Below are 22,246 nucleotides of genomic sequence, written 5' to 3'. Positions count from 1 at the left end.
GTGGAGGCACCTTTATATTCAAAATGTTTTTAATTGATTCATCTAACCAATTAGCATCCTTACGTCAGCTGCTCTTGTGATGCAGAGGCCAGAGATATAATCAGCAAACACAACTCAAGGGAAAGCACACATACAAAAATCAACCACCAATAGGTTCTTCTAAAACTAATGAAATGAAAATACTTCCAGCAATGTTTGGATGTTGATCACATCCAAAGGTCAAAAGAAAAATGTTGTTTACAAGCTGAACTGTATGTTCAGATCATGGTCCATAATAACACAATTAAAATATACCAGGGAATTACATTGGTTGATTACTGTAGGGATTTGGAAAAAGAAATAGAAAAAATAATAATGAACCAGCCAGTCTAGTGTTTGCAGACAGTATGAAACGCAGATATCTTAAACTAGTGTTAACACAAAAGTTCTGTAATGCTTTCTTGGCAGTTAGCATACATTTAACTTCTGTGGAAGCATAAAAACAGAAGAATGAGGAAAAGAGAGGCTTAGCAAAGCTTTCTTCCAAAAATAAAAGAGAGAGGGAACTCCTCAAAACCGCAGTCAGCACAAAGCAGCTGGGAGTGCTAAAGCTGAACATTTCCAGTGTCATGTAGGCCTCGACTCTTGGTCTTATAGACTGTGTAAAAGCTTTTCCATTTTGTCTAACGCTCATCTCAAATGTAAGACACCAATTTTCTCTGATTAGAGATGGCTGTTTGAGCTCTCCATGTACAAGAGCCAAAAAAATCTATGGAGACCATAAAGTCTCTTCGTAAAAGTTATTATTATAGCAAACAACATTTGAAGTTTCCAACTAACTAATCAGCATTTTGGCAGGGATCTGAGCGAATAGCAATAAACTAGAGCAGTGAGGGTTGTGACAGCATATTTTACTAGGGAGAAATGTGAACATACTTCCCGATCGCAGATATTTGTACCCAAATAAATGGCTGAAATGTTGACATAACATCAACATTAATATCAACATGTGTCATTGGACTTGGACAATGATTGCAATCAAAGTTGTTGCTGCAGGAGAGGTGCTTTTTCTAGGTCTTAGGCTTGGGAGAATGTCATAGTCCACACAAGGTGTATTTAGAGTTGATAGGCGTTTTAGCAGAAACTTGGGGCATAGTCATACAAAAATTTCAACCAATGGCGACCATGTTTTAAAGCAGCATCTGCCAACTTCTAAACAAGTCATATGGTATTCAAATGGCATTCAGAAGCATACAGCTGCAAATCACGGAGGCAGACCATAGCTGTCATAAGTAATAGCCACTGATAATCTTCTCCTCCATGGATTTTGCCTAAACCTCTTTTAAAGCCATCCAAGTTGATGGACATCACTGCCTTCTGTGGGAGCAAGCTCCATAGTTTATGCACTGCATGAAGAAGTCCCTTTTTAAAAATCTGTCATGAAATCTTCCAACATTCAGCTTTATTGGATATCAACAAGCTTTAGTGAAAAATAAAAAAAAGTCCCAAATGCTGCAACCTTTCCTCATGGATTGAGTCACTCCAACCTCTTAATCATTTGGGTTGCCCTTTTCTGAATCTTCTCCAGCTCTACAGTATCGGCTTTGACGTGAAGTGACAAGAACTCCACACAGTATTCCAAATGCAGTCGCACCAATAGCTTTGCCTAACAGCATTATGATATTGGCAGTTTTATTTCTGATTCCTTTCCTAATGATCCCCAGCATGGAATTTGCATTTTTCACAGCTGTGGAACATAAGTCGACATCTTCATTGAGCTGTCCACTTTGACCCCAAAGTCTTGTTCCTGGTAAGTCACCACCAGTTCAGACCCCATTAACATATATGTGAAGTTAATAAATTTTTGTTCCAACATACATCACTACACACTTGTTTATACTGAACTGCATTTGCCATTTGACCGCCCACTCAGTTTGGAGTGGTCCTTTTGGACCTCTTCACAATCTTTTTTTGTCTGAATGACCCTGAACAATTTAGTATGATGAACAAATGTAGCCATGTCACTGCTCATCCCTAACTCTAGATCGTTAAAAAATACAGGCAACAGCACTGGTCTTTGGGGTACTCCACTTTCTTCCATCCTTCCATTAGGAACTGTCCATTTACAGTATTCCTACAGTTTGCTTCCTGCTACTTAAGCAATTCCTGATCCACCAGAGGACCTATCCTCTTACTACATGGCTGCTAAGCTTACTCAGGTGTGTTTGGTGAGGTACCTGAAACTCCAAGCACACTAAGTCAACCGGATCACCTTTCTCTATACGCTTGCTGACGCTCTTGAAGAACTGTCATGAGTTCGTGAGACAGGACTTGCCCTTGTATAATCCATGCTGACTCTGTTTCAGCAAAGCTTGTTCTTCACCATGCCCTAGGTGGTCCACATGCATGCTGACACTATACATTCAGTTCATCTTTGGGCATTTGATTGCAACCACTTGAAAATTCAAAGTCCCTTTGAGGCAGCTTCAGAGAGTACCCTCAAAATTCAGTGGACTTTGTGCCACTGGACCCTCCCAACTGACCTTTATCAAGATACAACTAGCATTACCTTGGTTTCCCTATCCACACTGGATCCAGTGTTCCAGAAGCCTATCCAAGAAGCAGGAAGAAGCTGCTGAGAACAAGGTGTTTTGTCACCTGAACCCAACTCTGTCACAGTTCTGATAGCGCTGTCTGTTTATGATTCAATGTGTTAGTCATCCAGCCACAAAGCAAGGATACTAGATCATGGCTGGGGAAACCACGTTCTTGCCCTTGTTCTAGACAGCCTGTTTTAATTAAGAGTCCAAAATTATTGGTAACAGTGGATTAGGAAATGTTAACAGCTGAATCAGAGAATTTAGGATTCAGGCTTACAGCTCCCCTGCATAATCATCTTACTGTTGTCTTCATCATCCATGAATGATGAAGAGATCTGGCCCTGCCTATGACTAGGTAGTCAAAGACTCACGGTCTCAATTGTAAGCTGAACATTGACCATGCCTAGAACAGCATCAGAAACTATGGAGTCTCCCTTCTAGCTTCAGGGATCCCTTGATAAGGGAAGTGTGAAAACAACTGAGGCAGGATCTGTTCCTACAAACTCCTGCCTATTTTTTTTACCCTTGCTTCCCTCATACATCCAACTGGTAGGATCCAACAACTGTGCCTATTTTTCTTCCATTTTCTTCTCCTACTGTGCTTTTGAGAGAGAACTACACAATTGGATTTTAAAGAGCAGCAAGTTTACCTACATCAAGATCTAAAAGATTTCTCACAGACCGACCTCTGTATAAAAGTTATTAGAAGCAAATGGATAGTGACTTCAAAGTAAAAAAAAATAGGTACACTTTTTCTAAGCAAGAAATACTGATATTATCCTGCACTCTGAAAGAGCTTACAACAGTACTTCACATATGCTTACCTTTGGGCCTTCAGGGCCATTCAAACCAGGAACACCAATATCCCCTGGAAAACCCTAGAAACCAAGAAATAAATAACGCTTTTATTCTGCTTATTCAGTTCTAAAATCCAACAGGCGTATGGAGAAAATGTTGGTGTGGGTGATGCATTTGAGAAAGACTTTACTAATTTCACGTTTTCTAGATCAAGTTAATACAACAATTTATCATATTATTTATTTATCTAATAATAACTTAATTTATATCAAACCATTCACTCTTAGACATAAATACCTATGAAATGTAAAAGTCACCCTGGAAATATTTTCACATTCTGTTTCCCAGCCCATATTGTAATGTTTTTTTTCTATTTTGCTACAAGAGCAACCTACCTCAAAAGACTCAAAACGATGTTATGTGCTTAACTGCTCTGCCACGTTATGCAAGCCGTATGCAAAGCTATTGAAAATAACAATTTCGGAAATGAAAATATTCCTCCAAAGAATCTGTAGATTTTGCATTTTTAGTAGTTCGTAAAGTTCTGTGGCAGGTTAGGCACAAGTAAAAGGAAGGAACTACTTCGAGGAACAAAGTTATCTCCAATGCTATTTTTCTAGAAAAAGAGGTGCCAGGACTCACCACGAACACCCCCCTTGTTCTCTGAAAATGGCAATGCCGCCCACCAGAGAGGTGCTGGAACTGAGTTCTGGTGAGTTCTGACTGAAAAAAGGCCCTGGTTATCTCCACCCTTTCTTTTTTTGTTCACAAGCCACCTCAAGTTTATCATTGACTATCTTCCTCTGCAGAACCAACAGCTCTGTTATAGGAAACATGGGATGCCTCCTTCAACGTTGGGTGAGACCACTGGTGTTCTATAGGTCAGCAGCAGTGACTGGCAACAAACATTTCAGATGGATATTTTTCTTAGTTCTACTTGGATTGAACCTAGGAAATTTTGCAGGCAAATCACATGCCGTTACTTTAGTAAAAGGTGACAGATTAATACATTCTGAAGCAAAATCAAGAGGATGTGCTCTAATACAGTGCTATGGCCATTTTGTATAAATACAAAATATCTCAACATTCTAGGAGTTCCAAACCACAGAAGAATCAGTGAAATTTCAGAATGGTAACGCCACTGCTTTGTGTCTAAACAAACATCAGCTAATTTCCCCATTAACTAAATAAAGCTTCACACACACACAGCCTAAAAACCAAAGAGCTGTTTAGGCTCACATGTTAGCCTAGCTGAGTGTTTGCTGTTCTTTGAACAGCAGGCCTCTTATATCATAACAAGATGCTTTAAAAACTTCCCTCAGTTTTAAAAGTGGTTCGTACTGTGGCATTTAAAAGGACAAAGGAAGTTACTGTTTGAGGAAAAACAAGTCTAAAGCCTCCAAGTGTATGTGTGTAATTGTTATAATCCTAGTTTCACACTTCAGTCACTGCTTTTCTGCAAGTCTTTATTTTCACTTCTGCAAGTCAACATTAAAATATTCCATTAATGTACATGTCATTAATTTTACTAGAGCTGCTCTGCAAAAGAAAATCTTCAGGTGTTCTGAATGTCAAACACAAAACTTAAGCGATGCTAGCACATTTCTGTTGGAAATATGAAAGCCCCGGAACACGTCGTGTTTCTTGTGACCAGGTCTGGAATTAATGAAAAGTTCATACAGTGGTACCTCGGGTTAAGAACTTAATTCGTTCCGGAGGTCCGTTCTTAACCTGAAACTGTTCTTAAGCTGAAGCACCACTTTAGCTAATGGGGCCTCCTGCTGCCGTCATCCCACTGGAGGACGATTTCTGTTCTTATCCTGAAGCAAAGTTCTTAACCCTAGGTACTATTTCTGGGTTAGCGGAGTCTGTAACCTGAAGTGTATGTAACCTGAAGCGTATGTAACCCGAGGTACCACTATATATCCAATAATGGTTCATATATTCAAAATCCCCCATGCTATGCAGTTCTGTCACTGTAGCTGCATGGAGGAAATAATATATGTGCTAAATGTTCCGCAATGAAATCTTGCTTTTACAATTTCTGTTACCAAAAAAAAAAGGGGGGGTTGGGACATCTTATCCCTGGGACCTTGTCATGTGCAGATATTGTCATGGAAAGCCCAGATCACATTTTACCAGCACCAGGCCGTTGGAGCATATGAAATAGGGCAACAAGTCCTGAATGGTAAAACAGACTCTTCCTGTCAACACAAAAGGCTCAGTGCTTCTGCGCATGTGCGTGACATCATTTTGCCCTTCTGAGCATGCACTGAAACCCGGAAGTAACCCGTTCCGGTACTTCTGTGTTCAGTGCGGTCCACAGCCTGAAAATGCGCAACCCGCAGCGTTTGCAACCTGAGGTATGACTGTATAGTGGCCAGATATCTCTTATTTTAAGAGTATCTGTCTAATTTCAGATAACTGCTCCATGGTTCCCTTGGTGTCTCTTATGATTGGAATTTCCACCTGGCAACCCTGAAATAACAAGCCTTGCTTTGGAAATATAGGTCAAAGCACCTTAATTAATTAAATTACTCTTGGCCAAAGGCACTTGAGAATCAAGAGATTCAAAGCACTCTCATGTTGCAGGAAATTATGCAGAAGCACTGATAGCTAACTACCAGCTGTTATGAGGTTGGTTTTTTAAAAAAATATAAGTAATAGTAAACAGAAGTTATTGGATACCCCAGTGCTTACAGCATCGTCTGCAGAACCTCAAAACGTCACAGTTTGAGATGAAACATGGTTTGAAAGTAGACTTTTGGGAGCACGATCAGGGATTCGTGCATAAGAAACTTGCACTTTGCTGCCACCAAAGCATGATTCAAATCAAACGTGCCCCTTTTCCTTTGTAATTCCCAAGCTCTGTGCACAAAACATATGGCAGCCGACTCCCATATGGCTGACCGTCCTGAAAAAAATTAAGTGCGCAATTTCAGATCAAAACAATTTATGGATACAATGAAGTATCTATTGAAAGAAATGACTTATGTTTTCTTTACTCCAGATGCAGTCTGGAGTAAAGCCCCTTGAGGAAACAATAAATTCTGCTTTGAAAGAAGTTTGCAATGCAAGGACTTCCCCACCAAAGGGGGAAGAACCCCACGAAGACACAGAGAAGTTCAGTCTGCCGGAGTTGGCAAGGAATCCTTTTTCCATACACAGGATAGTGGTTTCAATCAGATGGCTTTCCAATGGAGATAATAGTAACAATGCTCCTGTTCTCATGAAATTCCATTTTCACAGCAAAAATAAAAATAAAGTCTTTAAACTCAGATTCAAAAATATACTGTAGCTAGGCCCAAGAGAATGGGTGCGCCTGTTGGGATTATTATTTTTTACTTCTCCCTCTCCCTGCTTTCGGTCAGCTGACCCTCATTACCCACCACCGAACACAAGCTACATGAGAACATGCTTGTTGAAGTACACTGTGGTTTGCCATGCAACACAAGCCTTAGATTATATTTATGAGCCTTAGATTATAGTTATGAACTTTTGAACGTATTTCTGCAATACAGCGGAAGCTCAGTTTTCGAATGTAATCCGTTCTGGAAGACGGTTCAACTTCCGAAACATTCGAAAACCAAGGTTCAATGGATAGTCAGCAAAATCCATTGAAAAAATGGAAAAACATGCAGCAGAAGCCATTCAACTTGCTAGGCGTATTCAAAAATGGAAGCAATTACCGTATTTTTCTGTGTATAAGATGCCCCGTGTATAAGACGCCCCCTATTTTTGGGGACTCAAAATTAAGAAAATGCACTATACACTATCCGTGTATAAGATGACCCCTTATTTCAAACTTCAAAAATTTAGGAAAAAATGTAGTCTTATAAATGGAAAAATACGGTACTTCTGGGTTTTTGACGTTTGGGTTCCGAATCATTCGTCAACAGAGATGTTTGAGAACTGAGGTTGTAATGCAGCAATGTATTAACCAAATATGACACCTGGTTAAGGCAAATAAACCAGTTTTAAAGGGTTTTCTTCTTCTAAACAACTTGTTGGCTCTTAAGCAATTACGTTCCTAACTTAAATATATTTATGTATTGCAAAACATGAATGTAGATTCTTATTGAGGATCTTAAAAGGATCCCAGCTTACCGGATCAGAGCCAAACTGTATATCCTGCTTTCTAAGCAGGTACTGAAAAACATCTGCATTAAACGAAGAATCAGCAATGGCTATTTATTTATTACATGTATACACCTCCTTTCTTCTGGGGCATCCAAAGTTCCCAAGTGGTCTCCCATTCAGGCACTGACCAAATCCAGCCCTTCTCAGCTTCAGTACAGTTACTGAATCATGAGCCAAATCAGCCATGCATGAGCAGCGGAAGCTTGGCCTAATTGCGCTGTTTTCAGTGCAAAATAGGATGCATTATTTACTTCTTTAAATAGTTCCTTACCTCAGGTCCAATAGGTCCCAGTGGTCCCCGGGGTCCTGGATCTCCTGTTTTACCCTAAAATTAGAGCATCCATTATAAATTCAGGTTTTTCTGCATAAGACGTTTCCTATTTCTTAACAAAAACGTACATCTGAACAATTATCAAAAGAAAAGTTTATATCTATCTATCTATCTATCTATCTATCTATCTATCTATCTATCTATCTTGATTTTAAGGGTTTCATGGTGAAATGGCTCCCGTTTTTGGTAAATTTTAAATTTCAAAATAGAGGTGTATTAAAGGCTCTACTGAGGGACGCGGGTGGCGCTGTGGGTTAAACCCCAGAGCCTAGGACTTGCCGATCAGAAGGTCGGCGGTTCGAATCCCCGCGATGGGGTGAGTTCCCGTTGCTCGGTCCCTGCTCCTGCCAACCTAGCAGTTCGAAAGCACGTCCAAGTGCAAGTAGATAAATAGGTGCCGCTCCAGCGGGAAGGTAAATGGCGTTTCTGTGCGCTGCTCTGGTTTGCCAGAAGTGGCTTAGTCATGCTGGCCACATGACCTGGAAGCTGTACGCCGGCTCCCTTGGCCAATAAAGTGAGATGAGTGCCACAACCCCAGAGTCGGCCACGACTGGACCTAATGGTCAGGGGTCCCTTTACCTTTACCTAAAGGCTCTACTCTAAGTATGACTAGTCTTGGATACAAACCCTTTATCTATTATCTATCTGGAGTGATTTTTAATATACCATTTATTATATTTTCACCAACAGACAGTCCAAGGAATATAAAGTTCCCTATTATCAATTTGGATATTACCAATGTTCACTCTATACTGGTTATTTATTTTTTGTGATTAAAATAATGTCAATGCATGCATATTGGAAAATACAACTAGGATGCATCGTATCCCTGCAATTTGAAAAGCAGTTCAGTTCCTGTCACATGACAACCCCCCCCACACACTTTTGGACTGTCCTTTCTCTTATATGAATCAAATAGGTTAATGGTTTCATATCCATTGGGTTCTTATTTTGCTCAACGAATCAGATTCTGTAGGTGTTTCTCTTTCTCCCTGGTTTCTTGATGTTATTAATTTGGTTGGAAAGAATCCCCCCCCCCCACAATTTAAGGTAAAGGTAAAGGGTAAAGGGACCCCTGACCGACTCTGGGGTTGCGGCGCTCATCTCGCTCTATAGGCCGAGGGAGCCGGTGTACAGCTTCCGGGTCATGTGGCCAGCATGACTAAGCCGCTTCTGGCAAACCAGAGCAGCACACGGAAATGGTGTTTACCTTCCCGCTGGAGCGGTACCTATTTATCTACTTGCACTTTCACGTGCTTTCGAACTGCTAGGTTGGCAGGAGCAGGGACCGAGCAACGGAAGCTGACCCAGTAGCGGGGAATAGAACCGCCGACCTTCTGATTGGCAAGTCCTAGGCTCTGTGGTTTAACCCACAGCACCCCCACCCCCGCCCCCATTTACATTCTTCAAATTTATAAACAATCCTTGCTTGCTTGAAATAAGAAACACACATTACCAGTATCTGGACTTTAGATTATGGAAGCTGAACATTTGAAAATGCCCCCCAACCACATACACACCCAAATATATTGTTGCCCAATGATTTATTTCCTTACTTCTTATAAATAACATACATTGTATGGCAATGTGCCGGATAAGATTTGGTCAGCAACCCTTTTAGATATTATTGGATACCAAACTCAAATAAATGCTACTACTGTCAAAGTGCAAATGAAGCTAAGTGTTAAGGCATACCGGGGGTCCTGGTTTTCCTCTGATTCCTGGTGGTCCCGGCAAACCAGCTGTGCCCTTTGAGAAATACAGTTAAGAGTGGCTAGAATTTAAGTGAAAATTATGGCAGCACATTCCCATTAAAAATAGAAGGAGGGAGGAGATGGTTTTATAAATTATCTGTCAGAGGACTTGTTATGCTTCCATTCTGGGGATAAAGCATTCTTATAGAAATATAGGAAAATCCTATCCACATACAGCTTAACTCTGCAGCTCAGCTAAAATAATGATTATTTTGCTTGTGCCCATAGATATTTTGCATTACAAAGCTACGTGGGGGCTGAAAAGAATAAAAGACAGACATTTACATTTAATTCTTTTTCTTTCTTTCTTTTTGCCACTGCGACGAAACATTTTTCTTTGAAAACCAATCCACCTAGATGGGTTTTAAAGCAAAACAAAACCTCTTGCTTCCCTCCTGTTAATTATCCTTCCCCATTCTGTCAGAGAAACATAGGTTGCTTCCAGACAACCTGTTAATTGAGCAACCCTCCTGATTCATCTGCACAAAGTTTGCAGGGAGCTTATCTAGAGGACATACGGGGAAGGGGAGAACATTCTGTTGAGCAAAGAAAAATCCTTGCACTAACGCAACGTTAGCCTTAGTACTATGTTGAATCCACCAAGGATGTTGTTTTCCGGAAGGCAGCAACATACACTTTGGAATCAATCTGCTTCAAAAAATATCACAAGCAAAATGCTCCTTGGCCCCGAATATAGTGATTGAAGGCATCCATAGCAAGCTCTTATGCATGGCATGCCCACGGGCAGTCCTGAACACAGAGTGCTGAGTGGGTGCGGATACCAAACACCGATTTGCCCAGTGCCTGGGCGTGGGTGGCTTATACAGCTAAGGAGAGGATCAGACGGAAGTCAGAGATGGTCTACCCCCCAGATCATGCCCCCAAGCTCGCCCACAATTGGATGAAACCACGGGCGAGCCCCAGCAGTCAGTGCAGCCAGAGGAAGAGGAAGTGACGTCAGCAGAGCTGAGAATGAGTTATTTGGATACCACCCATGACTAATAAACACAACAGTGCAGAACACAAGACCACTCTGTATAAAGTGTAGCACATTTCCAAGAAGACTAAGACTTATGTAAGTTGGTCAAAACAGAGCTGTTATGAGTTACCTTGTCTCCTGGGTATCCCAGCTCCCCCATCTCTCCTGAAATGCCTTGTTCACCCTGAACAATGTATTAGTATATTCAGAAACATTGGGGGGGGGGAGAGAAAGAGAGAGAGAGAGAGAGACAGAGAGAGAGAGAGAGAGAGAGAGAGAAGGGACACTTTAATAGAAAGTTTTATGAAGTCCAACAGACATAGAAATGTGTCAGTATGGCTTGTTATTCACAGCCCAAGTGCATTGCACTGCTGCACAAATGAATATGATTTCAGAGCCTCTAATGGCTAAAACAGGTCTCAGCATTTGATGAGATTATTCACAGTAGTAATAGCTACAGCAGCAGGAAGTGTGTGTTGGCAGAGATTCTTAGCCCTGAGCAGCTTGTACAAAACAAAGCGGCGGGTAAAATGCAGAACCTTAATACAGGTGCTTGCCCCCCCCAAAAAAAGAAAAGTAAGAAAGGGTTCTTTGTAGAATCACATTAGGAGATGTAGATAAGGTTCAAAGTTAAAAGAGCACCGATAATGAAACTATTTAGATCACCTTATCACCTTTCAATCCAGGTTGCCCCATACTCCCCGGAAGACCCTATGCAGAAGAAAGATAAAAGAAATTACAAAACACAATTGTTCAACTGTCTGGCAGAAAAGGGCTTTCAGCAAAACACTTGGGTATGAGCTATGAAACACTGTACCAGAGGTCCAGGAATCCCAGGTGCGCCAGATGGTCCGGCTGGTCCTACAACACCCTAAAAGACAATAAATAACATGACTGCTCTTTGTCTTTACTCTTCAAAGGGAACTAAGTCATACAGAGAGCCTGTATAACAGGAGTATCCAACATATGCATTTGACCTACAAATCCTGTCAGCCCCAGTCAGCACGGCTAATAACCAGGGAAGATGTGGGTTGTAATCCAACAACACCTGGAAAACAACATGTTGGCCACCTCTGTCATAAGACAGTATAGTATATTTGCTGCTTGAGTGCTGGTTTTCTTCTGACCCATCCACGCTAACCTGTCTGAGAGCTAATTAAACAACAATAAAACATCCAAGATGTGCATGTAATTACGATATTGCTGTTCTCTTTCCTCAGCTGGAAAATACATTGCAAGGATATCCTGCCTGCCTGATAGACTGGAAAAAGGCTGAACAACACAGCCAGGTAGAACTTTTCTGCTCTTTCCAGATGGGGAAATGTCTATGCTGAAGGACGGGATGAAAAATGAAGTAACAGGAAGTGCCACTCATTTGCTCGCAAGTGTGGAAGGTCAGGCTAACCGATTTCACACCCTATTAGCGTGCATTTGGGAGAATGCACATAAGGTTATCTGCAGGTGGTACCTATCCCCCCATGCCCTGAGCAGAATTACTAAAACAACAAGCTCAGTTTGCTGGAGGGGATGGGTACATACAACCATATGCAGTGGCCTTGCCCCATTATTCAGTCTTTCAAGTCTTTATTAAATAAGCCTATCTTACATTCCAAACGTTAATCTATGGACCTAGTGATGGCCCTTTTTTCCTTATTTGATAATTCAGAAGCAGAGTTTTCCAATAAAGAACTACTTTGATTCCTTTGGTTCACAGCTGCCAGGCTTATAGTGGCCAGACAATGGAAGTCAGCTACAGGGGACATGTAAGACTATTGGTATGGCATCCGAAAACGAAGGACAACTTTTCTAAAGTTTGGCATCCATTTACTAAATGTATTAAAGTAAAGGAAAAGCCTTCTTCTCATGAAAAAAAACCACACATTCTGGGATAATATGCCAGTAAAGGACAATTGTCTGGAACTATAACGCTTTTTTTTTTAGAATAGTACCACTCCTACCTTTCTTCCTTTCTTCCCCTCATCTTGCTTTGGCAGTTTCTCTTTATTGTTGTTATTTTTGCTTTTTGTGTATCAGAAAATGAAAACAATTACAAAATAAATAAATAATGACCAACACTTTGAACTAAGCTCAAAATATGACATGGAGTTAGTGAAGTTGGTAAAAAACAACAACACAGTTGAATGTTTTCGTTTCGTTTCTTATTTTTTTAAAAAAACTGGCCTTGGTCTGAAGTGTAGCTGCAGCATTTTGTACTAGCTGAAATTTCTGCACACACTTCAAAGACAGCCCTAGTACAGCCTGTAACAGCAAACTAGCCTTGATAAAATTAAAGTATGAGTGACCCAGGCCGTGTCCTCTTTCTGCAGTGGCCGCTGGGACACAAGCTTATGTTATACTAAAGCTCTCCTAGCACAGCCAAAATACGGTTTTCCCATGGGAAGTCGAAGTCCAGGGGTACTCATAGGTTATGAACCTGATTCTTCAAGGGCAATGCAACTTTGTCCAAAACAGGCTATATCTCTATGCTACATCAACCATCCTACCAACAAGAGCATTTCTGTCTTGTCTCAGTCTCAGCTTGCTCTCCTACATCTGATTTCAAACATCAGTTCAGGATCTGAATGTTTTGGAGGGCTAGCTTTCTAAACACGAGGCATTCATAGGGAACACTGGGAACATATAGAACTTTTAGAACAATTTAAAGCGGGTCACTTCTGAATAACTCATACCTCGTGATTATTATGAGGGTGTAGATCAACTCTGAGTAATCACCCGGGCCAAAACTCCTCTAAAGAATGGGTTGTGTCTCAGCACAGGCAAAGGGAAGAATGCTACTTAAATGGATTGTGTATTTTTCAAAACAGAAATGGACTAAGTAAACCGACAGTAAAGTAAGTAAATATTCCCCTGAAAATGAGTGCAGATAACTTTTTTAAAAGCCTTTTTTACTTTAGGTTTTGAAGCAGACATTTGGACTAGATTGCTCTGATGTGTAATTGACCCTTTCATTTAAATGTGCATACATGTTCTGTCACATCATTTATTCCTAGAAATCAAAAGCAGCCACCATACCATTAGTCTTAGTATTTTCTGGCAAAGTCCACCTTGGTTTCGTTTCCAGTTACAGTTTTTTTTGGAGTTTGTTTGGGTCTTTTTTTAAACAGTAGAATATTGGGACCTTATTTTAACCACAACTTGGAACTGATTTCATCACTGATTTCACTGGGACTTGCTTCCAAGCAAGTGTGCTTAGGATCTCAGCCATAGCCTGGAAGCCTTGATCTGGCAATGGCTAAATGTACTTTTGTCTAGAAACAGCCAAGCCAATGTTGATGTTATGGAAATATCCATATGGCAAAGTCCTGCGCCGACTTGAAAGCCAGCTGAAACTATTCCAGCTATAAGAAAGAGAAAATAACTAAGGACCGGTGTGTTGATCTAGAGTAGACTCACATGTGAGCTTGGATGGAAACGAAGGCTTTCTACAAGCACAGAATGGGAATATGTTTCCACTGAAGGGAAGAAATACTTGTGCTACTTGCTCCTTAGCAACATCCAAGAAAAACACATTAAAAAAAAAAATCTGTTTTAGGAAGCAAAATAAAAGAATGCTGTGAAGAATCAAAATTATGGCACTGAAAGGCAGATCATGTAACATGATGACTAAAGAATACAAGTGTGGCTGTGCATAAGAACTCATTTTGCTACTTAGAAAGTAAGAAAAGAGACTACTTTTAATTTGTAAGGAGCTTTGTCAAAAGTCTGAGCAGGCTTTATGAACTCAAAACGTAAACAATATACTTGAATCAACATCCTATCATTTTTGTGTCACTGCCTATGTTTCAGGATGGATGGCCAAACAGCATACATGAACAAATTTGCAACAAATGTGCAGCTACTTTTGCCACTGGTGTGAAATGGCTATGGATCTCGCGCACGAAAAGAGTTTCTGGCTGAGAGAGCATCTTTTCACATAACTAAACATGCATTGGAGCTTTCCACTGTCTTTCTCAAATGCATTAAGATGCAAAAAGACTTTTGCAATCAAGAATCAAATTTTAAAAGCTGCTTCTAATGGCAGAGCAGTTAATTTTGTCCAGGGGCCAGAGACAGAGCACACAAGTTTGGCAGTGAACCAGCACTGCCAGATGCTACACATGTGCTATAGCCTTGCATTCTGATAAGCACATACTCCTATCATGCATCTGCCTGGGTGGTTGTGGCACAGAGGATGGGGTGGTTGGCCACAAAATGCCAACACAATCCCTCCCTCCTTATTGATTGCTTGATGCATGTTTCCTCTGGAGAGAATTAGCGCTGCCATGCATCTGTGTAGGTGGCTCATGTTTTCAGTTACATGCTAAAAGACTGCAGTTCACTTCTTCCTATTCAGTAAATAGCATATAGGCATATATCTCCAAGCCATGTTTTCTCTATTCCAACTCATTTAAGCACTGGTATTTTTCCCGGAATTAAAAAAAAAGAAAGCTTCTCTAATAAACATGCATAGTTTGTGTTGCAGCATGACCTACTTTGCTCTTTATTTCAAGTTCATTCATCCTGGCTGCAAACCTCCCCCACCCCACAACCTTTTGCTTTCTGTTCCATTTCCATCTTGCCCCAGCTCCCATTCAGCCAAATCACTATCCCTAAAATCCCCTCAAAATTTGTGCAAATCACTATCCCTAAAATCCCCTCAAAATTTAGCAGAAACTTCTGTGAATGAATGGCACAACACCCATGAGTAATTAATTGAACTTTTGAAAAAAGGTCTATGGGATGAAGCATATCTACTCACTCGAAGTCCAGGAAATCCAGGAGGACCAACACCACCAACAATTCCCTTTGAAAAATTAAAAAAAATGGGCGTAAAACAATTAGAATTGCATGTTTCTAAGCAAAAGTTCAGATGTGACAAATACAGGGCACAGGTTGCAGGATATGAGTTCGGCATAGGGAAAAAGAATGTAAGAGCCCCGTTGGATCAGAACTGTGGCCAGATGGCTACAAGATGCTCACAACATCCAGAGGCATGTTGCCTCTGTTCCTGCAGGTGACAGACAGCACTCATGATCACAAGCAGCTGATTCTCCATGAATCTGTGTAATTACCATGCAAAGCAGAGGGTTGGCTCCCAGCTCCCCAATGGGGATCTCCCACAATAAGGGATTAAGAGAGTCTGCCTTCTAACAGCCAACCCAACCAGGGGGCTGCTGCTTGGCAACGCTCACAGGTTTCCTAAGGAGCCCACCAGGACTGGTCCATGCTTGTAAGTAGGCTTCTAAGTTCAGGCCAACACCCTGTGGACAGACGCCAGCACATGGGCAAGGGGTCTTGGACTGCAATGAGCTGCATGAATAGGACCTGCCCTGTACCATACAGCCACCCAGGTTGCTGTAACCCAAAATAAAAATTGTGGCCTTGTCTCTGTGCCATTTCTTGCTCTGACACCCCACCTTTCATGCATCTGGGCATGTGATTTTTGTGGCAGCAAATTCCACACTCTGTGCAAAAAGGTGCTTTGCTCTGTTTTTTACATTTATATGCTGCTTTATCTGTTCAGTATGCAACGGAATTGAGGTTATTGATTCACATATTTCCATTTTGCAGCTCTGAGGATTCGCTGTTAATGTGTGAAATATATCATTTTATTTATTTATCATCATGCAGACCACTGCTGCACTCAAGGATCTGTGATGGTGGTGGGGGTTTACCTGTAGGGGGGCTGACAATTCTGCTGCACAGTTACAATAATTCCTACTTCACAATCAACATTATTTTTCAAATAATGATAGTTCACATTCACTTTAAGTGTTCAAAGCATTCCACACACACCCTGCCACCACCCTGCAGGAAAAACCAATAGTATTATTCCTATATGGCAGATGGTTGACGTGGGGGCATGTTTTAGAGGGGGACTTAATAAGATCTAAAAGGATTAAGTGACATCAAAAGTTGAAGCGTGATTCGAACCAGGGACTTCTTGATTTGCAGCCTCACGTGCTATTAAGCCACAAAGAACCACAGAGAGGGTTTTCGTTTTGTTTGTTTCCTCCATTCATGTCAGTCATTGGCACTTTAAACAGCTACTCAGGTGGCCAAATCTGTATCATGGAGTTTGTATACCCTCATTTCCAGTTCCTATTTTTAAAATGGTGATGTAGAAAAGCAACTATACCTAAAACTATTCTTTAGACTATTCTATTCTATTATAGCAGAATAGAGGAGAGCATATGGCAAGGGTTGCCAATGTTTTCGGCCTGTGGGCACATTTGCAAATGGTACAAGGAGAGATCTGTAGTTGCCTTTATCTGTGTCTTATCCAAAGTGCTGGGTATACGTATGACATCTAGGTATGTTTTAAACAGAGGTTTCTCTTCATTACCAGCTGCTCAAGTTCTAATGTCAGAGTTTGGAGGAAACCTGAATTAGCTTCTGAGCCACATTTTTCCTACAGTAGGTGCAATAACTATCTTATTAGCATCTGCAACCCTCCCCACCGCAGCAGCTGCAGGTTTGGCAGCTTGCCTGAACCAACCCTGCGGGGCAGGCTTGACTGGTTGTTCGATAGCAGCAGCTGTCACAGACAATTAGAAGGAACTCCTTTGCAAACGGATTTATTGACTTTTCTTCTTCTTCCTCTTCTTCTTCTATATAAACGTTCTCAGTTGCACTGAATAGTTTTTGTGTGTCTCTCTCTTTCTCAGAATCCAGGTTCTGCCAAGTTTGATTCTATAATTAAACTGTTTATTCTGCAGCAGCATTTGCAAAATATTTTATTTGAGCATTTATAAAGAAGCAGCTGCTAGCAGTTAGCTCAGGCTTCTTACACAGCCGAAGGTCCAAGGTATTTTCTTTACTTATCAAAACGAACCCCACAACAAACTAATTCTGATATAAGCAATTCTTAAGAAGCCCCCATAAAATGCTCTGACGGTGTCCGGCGCTTGCAGCATCCCAGACTACAAACTCAGATTGCTGTGAATTCCTAGCCATCCAGGACGACATTCTTCCTAAGTCCTAGTTCAAGTGTTCAGCTGGTACAGAGCTGCAGCGGCTGGTTTGGTGGAGCCGAGTGACAGAGATGCCCTCCCAACATCAGCACTGCTGCACCTTCCCTGGGTGGGACCGAAGTGGGGTAACACTGAGGTCAGGCAGTGGCAGGAGTGGCGGATTGGCTCTGCAATGATGCCGCGATCAGGAGCGTGGGTCCACAGCTCCACAACAGCAGTTACTGTTATAAGGGTCTATCATGAATACAACCAAGGAACCACTTGCCTTCTTTCTGATGACATCCCTAAGAAGTAAAATGTTTGACCTAATCTGTCTATCTGTATTATTATTATTATTATTATTAATAATAATAATAAAACAATCAAGGGAAGCCCTGATTTGGACTGGGACGGCAACATAAGAGAAAAGGATGAATACATCTACATAATATTGTTCTCCTGAAGAAAAACACTGCCATTCACCTTCAGCAGTTATGTAGCTTTCAGATGCTTAAAATAATCTGCACACAGACTCATGACACAAATGTGCATATGTTAATATATATATATATACGCACGTATGTGGAAATTTAGGATGAGAGGACAAATGAACTCTGGCTACCAGGGCTATCTCCGAGCTATGCAATGCCAGCAGGATTTTCTGAGCCTTGTACACTGTATGTAAATTGGACCTTCCTAGGAATTTCTGGACCCCTAAGAACTGCTGCTAACGTACATATTAAAGCGGAAATAAGTGGCTCTGGGCAAATTAAGATGATGGGTGGCTGGGATCACACTAGCTCTGCTCTTTGCAGTGTGCATGTATGTAAAGTTGTTATTGTTGTTATTATTATTAATGGGTTTTCATAAAAGCTGGGGGAAAGACATGAGATGTGGGGCACAAAACAAAACATTTGGGGCATTTGGGGGGGGATTCTGCTATTTGCATCCCCAGTAGCTCACCCATGCCCCCACCACAAGGCACATAGCAAAAAAAAAAATAAGAATAAGAATGGCATGAGGAATGAGGTGAAGTTCCCTTTCTCCTCCTATACTGCATGCCAATTACTCCAAGGCTGTTATTAGGTTAAAGATACACAAACAAAATCATGCATTTAACTTGGCATTTAGCTTGACCTTAAAATGTCGTTCTGAAAACACAGGGACCTAGGATGCTCAATCTCTCCAACCCAGATACTGAGAGAGGTTAACCTCGTATTAGGTAAATGTAACCTCTTATAGATAGGAATGTGTTATAATCCTGGAGCAACGCCTCTTACAGGTTGTCAGACACTGAATAAGCTCGAAAATTCCACCTTATTGTTTTCCGTCGCATTACATCATACTTACAGGACTTCCATCAGGACCAGGGGGGCCTCTATTTCCAATATCACCTGGTAATCCCTGGTTAAAACATCACCAATAGTTTTGTTAGGAGTCACAGCATACATGAGTGCATATTTAACATTATATGTTGAGAGTAAGCTGGGGGGGGGGAGGGACTTGCTCTTAGGAATCTTCAAACCAAATAGTGTTTGGGGGTTATTCATTGATTTACTAATTTAGTCTCTTATCGGCTTCCCAGCTCTAACAGCCTGATTCCCACATAAAGAACGTAAGAGCCCCAGCATATCAGGCCATCTTGTCTAATCCTGTTCTCACAGTAGCCAATCAGATGCCTGTGGGAGACCTGCGAGCAAGACCTGAACACAACAGGACTCTCCTCTCCTGTGGTTTCCAGCCACTGCTACTCAGAAGCATGCAGCCTACGACGCCTCTGACCGCCTTATCCCCCATGAGTTTGCCTAACACTCTTCTAAAGCTGTCCAGATTTGTGGCCACCACCACTTCTTGTGACAGCAAATTCCATAGTGTTAACTATGAACTATGTGAATAAGTACTTTCTGCCACCTGGCTTGAACCTTTCAATGTTCAGCTCCATTGGCCCTTGATGTTAGCATTTCAAGATAGAGAAGTTTCTCCCTAGCCGCATCTTCCACATGAAGCATCATTTTATATCCCTCTGCTCCCTCGTGCTCACCGTTTTTCTAGACTTTAAACTCCTAAACGTTGCCACCTTTCCTCACAGGGGAGTTCTACAACTGCTTGATCGTTTGGGTTGCCCTTTGACAAACTTTTTTCAGCTCTGCCGTATCATTCTTGAAGTGAGGAAAACCAAAACTATACGCAAGTAGGGTTGGACCACAGATTTGAACAACAGCATTATGACATAGGCATTTCCGCCCACAAAAAACCTTTTCCTAACGATCCCCAATGTCGAATTAATCTTTTTTCACAGCTGCTGCATACTGAGTCAACACCATCAGGATGGCAGCTTCATGTGATGACTTGCATGGACTGCTACCACATTTCCCCACACACAGTGGCGGAGCTTCATGCTCCGGCACTGGGGGAGCGGAGAGCAGGTGGGGACGGGGCTGGTGCACGTCCTAGGGGCATGGCGTGCCACCTGCAGGTATGTGGCGCGAGTCCTGGGGGTGTGGCGCACCGCTTGCAGAGGCATGGCGCCCAGTGCGGGCAGGGGGGCAACCGCGATGGCACCCCACCAGGATCACACTGCCGGGGGCGGTGTGCTCCCCCTGCACCCCTCTTCCTCCGCCAGTGTCCCCACATCCACATGTTCAAAATTGGAATGGGGTTCCTCCTCATGTGGAGGAGCACTACATGAGTGGTTCTCCTTCTGATGTAACTTGAATGCACAAACCTTATTTCGGTGCATTGAGGGGGTTGCATGAATCCTCCTCAAGTGTACAGTCTTCAAGAGTAATCAAACAATCCGCATACATGCATGAACAAGCAACCCATGCATATTATATCCGTTTGTGCCACATTGACCTCACCACTGCCTCACCCCTTCCCCTCTACCTCCTGGTAACCAGTAGTGACACAACCAACTAGAGGTCAGGTGACTGCCAAACCACAGCATTTGCTACTGGAAGCAAGTGGTGAAGTACGAACTCCTTTTGAGTGTTTCTCTGGATAAATATCTGTATCCCTATTGTGTTAATGACCCCCTGGGAATCAACTTTTACTGTGACAGCAATCGGTCAACCACTGCAACTCCACACCATGCCTATTTAAAACAAGTCAGCATTATATATAAAAAAGCAAGACAAAACAAAGCTAAGAACAGAACAGAGCACAATTCTATTCATACTGCTATGAACTGCTACAGCAAGGCAATTCTTTAATTCTCAAATATCGGTCGGCGTTGTTTTAAATCCAACACTGTTCAGAAAACTGAGAAGTCCTAAAAATCAGGATCCAAAGAATTACATTGCTAGCTCTGCGTTCCCAGGGGTACTTTCAAGTTGTGTTCCTTGAACGATACTCTACTATAGCCATTCTCTTTTGACACCTGAGGCTGCTTTCAAAAGCAGTATCTGATAAGGCAAAGAGACAGTCCTCTGCTTTAAAAAATAATAACAATAACAGTCCAAAAACTTTTGGAGATACGAAAATAACTCTTCAGATGCCAGTCTAAATCTCCTATAAGCCACTGTCAGAATTTGTCTTTTTTAAAAGCGTTATCTCCCATTACATTTTAAACATCCCTGTAAGAATTCAGGTGGTACACTGTTCTTTAGCATTAAATAGTACCAGTTGCTGGGCTTCTGTAGAACATCCCTAGGAGGAAGTCTATTAATATTTTACTAGGAACTATGATTGATTGTTCTTGCAGCTACAGTGAGTTAAACTGGAAAACTGTAAATCCAATTTATGAAGTGTCCTACATCAGATTGACTTCTAGCTGTATAGAATAATTCCATGTATAAGAAAGCCCTCATGTAATTTATTCTCCCGACCAAATATAACGTTTGCAAAAATTCTGTGTATCAAATATAATACGATTGGCAATAACTTTCAAATACAGTAAAACATGCCAGTTTTCATATAATATACATAATGTGGAAAAGAAACTTAATACATATGTTTTGAATAACAGAGTGTTTCTTATTTAAACATACTATACATTCAGAATATTAAAAACGCTTGTAGCCCAAACCCTATAATTTTCTTAATAATAAAGCTAACCAGTTTAATATTTTGTTCCACTTCACGTATGCCAAGAATATTTGAAGTACTAATCACGACTGCTTTCTTAGCAGAATCCCTTTTTTCTCTCCTAAAGTCTGACGTTCTAATGCTACTGCCTATGAAACGGTAGCAAAAGAGTAACCAAGATGGAGCCAAGACCATTTTGAAAGCAGTACATCAGCCTATATAATGGTGGGGAGTGGAAATCAGATCTAACTCAGGAGCTATTACGGCCCAGGTGGGCAAGCCAGGCACCACAAAACCACTACAGCTGCTTTTTGGATTTCAAGGAGTGTAATTCACACATGGAGAAAGGTGCATGGGAATGGCTCTCCCCATCATTTAAACTAGCCTGATGCATTTCAAATGCTGAATCTTTCTTTAGGAGCAACCCTACGGCCTCAGTCCAGTATATCTGAAGGAGCGTCTCCACCCCATCGTTCTACCTGGACACTGAGGTCCAGCACTGAGCGCCGAGGGCCTTCTGGCGGTTCCCTCACTGCAAGAAGCCAAGTTACAGGAAACCAGGCAGAGGGCCTTCTCAGTAGTGGCACCAGCCCTGTGGAACGCCTTCCCACCAGATGTCAAAGAGAACAGCAGCTACCAGACTTTTAGAAGACATCTAAAGGCAGCCCTGTTTAGGGAAGCTTTTA

The 22,246-nt window shown here is 41.6% G+C and overlaps 1 protein-coding gene across 1 annotated transcript in view; it reads right to left on the bottom strand.

Annotated features, from left to right (window-relative positions):
* Positions 1-22,246, bottom strand: part of COL24A1 (collagen type XXIV alpha 1 chain) — a 168,085-nt gene that overhangs the window by 93,051 nt on the left and 52,788 nt on the right. Inside the window, exons 13-20 of the mRNA XM_083620538.1 lie at positions 18,885-18,938; positions 15,341-15,385; positions 11,399-11,452; positions 11,248-11,292; positions 10,712-10,765; positions 9,544-9,597; positions 7,789-7,842; positions 3,404-3,457 (exon numbers count right to left, since the gene is read on the bottom strand). Of these exons, the coding sequence (XP_083476664.1) occupies positions 3,404-3,457; positions 7,789-7,842; positions 9,544-9,597; positions 10,712-10,765; positions 11,248-11,292; positions 11,399-11,452; positions 15,341-15,385; positions 18,885-18,938 (414 nt within the window). The remainder of the gene's footprint in view (positions 1-3,403; positions 3,458-7,788; positions 7,843-9,543; positions 9,598-10,711; positions 10,766-11,247; positions 11,293-11,398; positions 11,453-15,340; positions 15,386-18,884; positions 18,939-22,246) is intronic.

This window comes from Podarcis filfolensis, assembly GCF_964270895.1.
Source record: "Podarcis filfolensis genome assembly, chromosome: 6".
Lineage (NCBI taxonomy): Eukaryota > Metazoa > Chordata > Lepidosauria > Squamata > Lacertidae > Podarcis > Podarcis filfolensis.
This window is presented reverse-complemented; position numbering and strand designations above follow the sequence as displayed.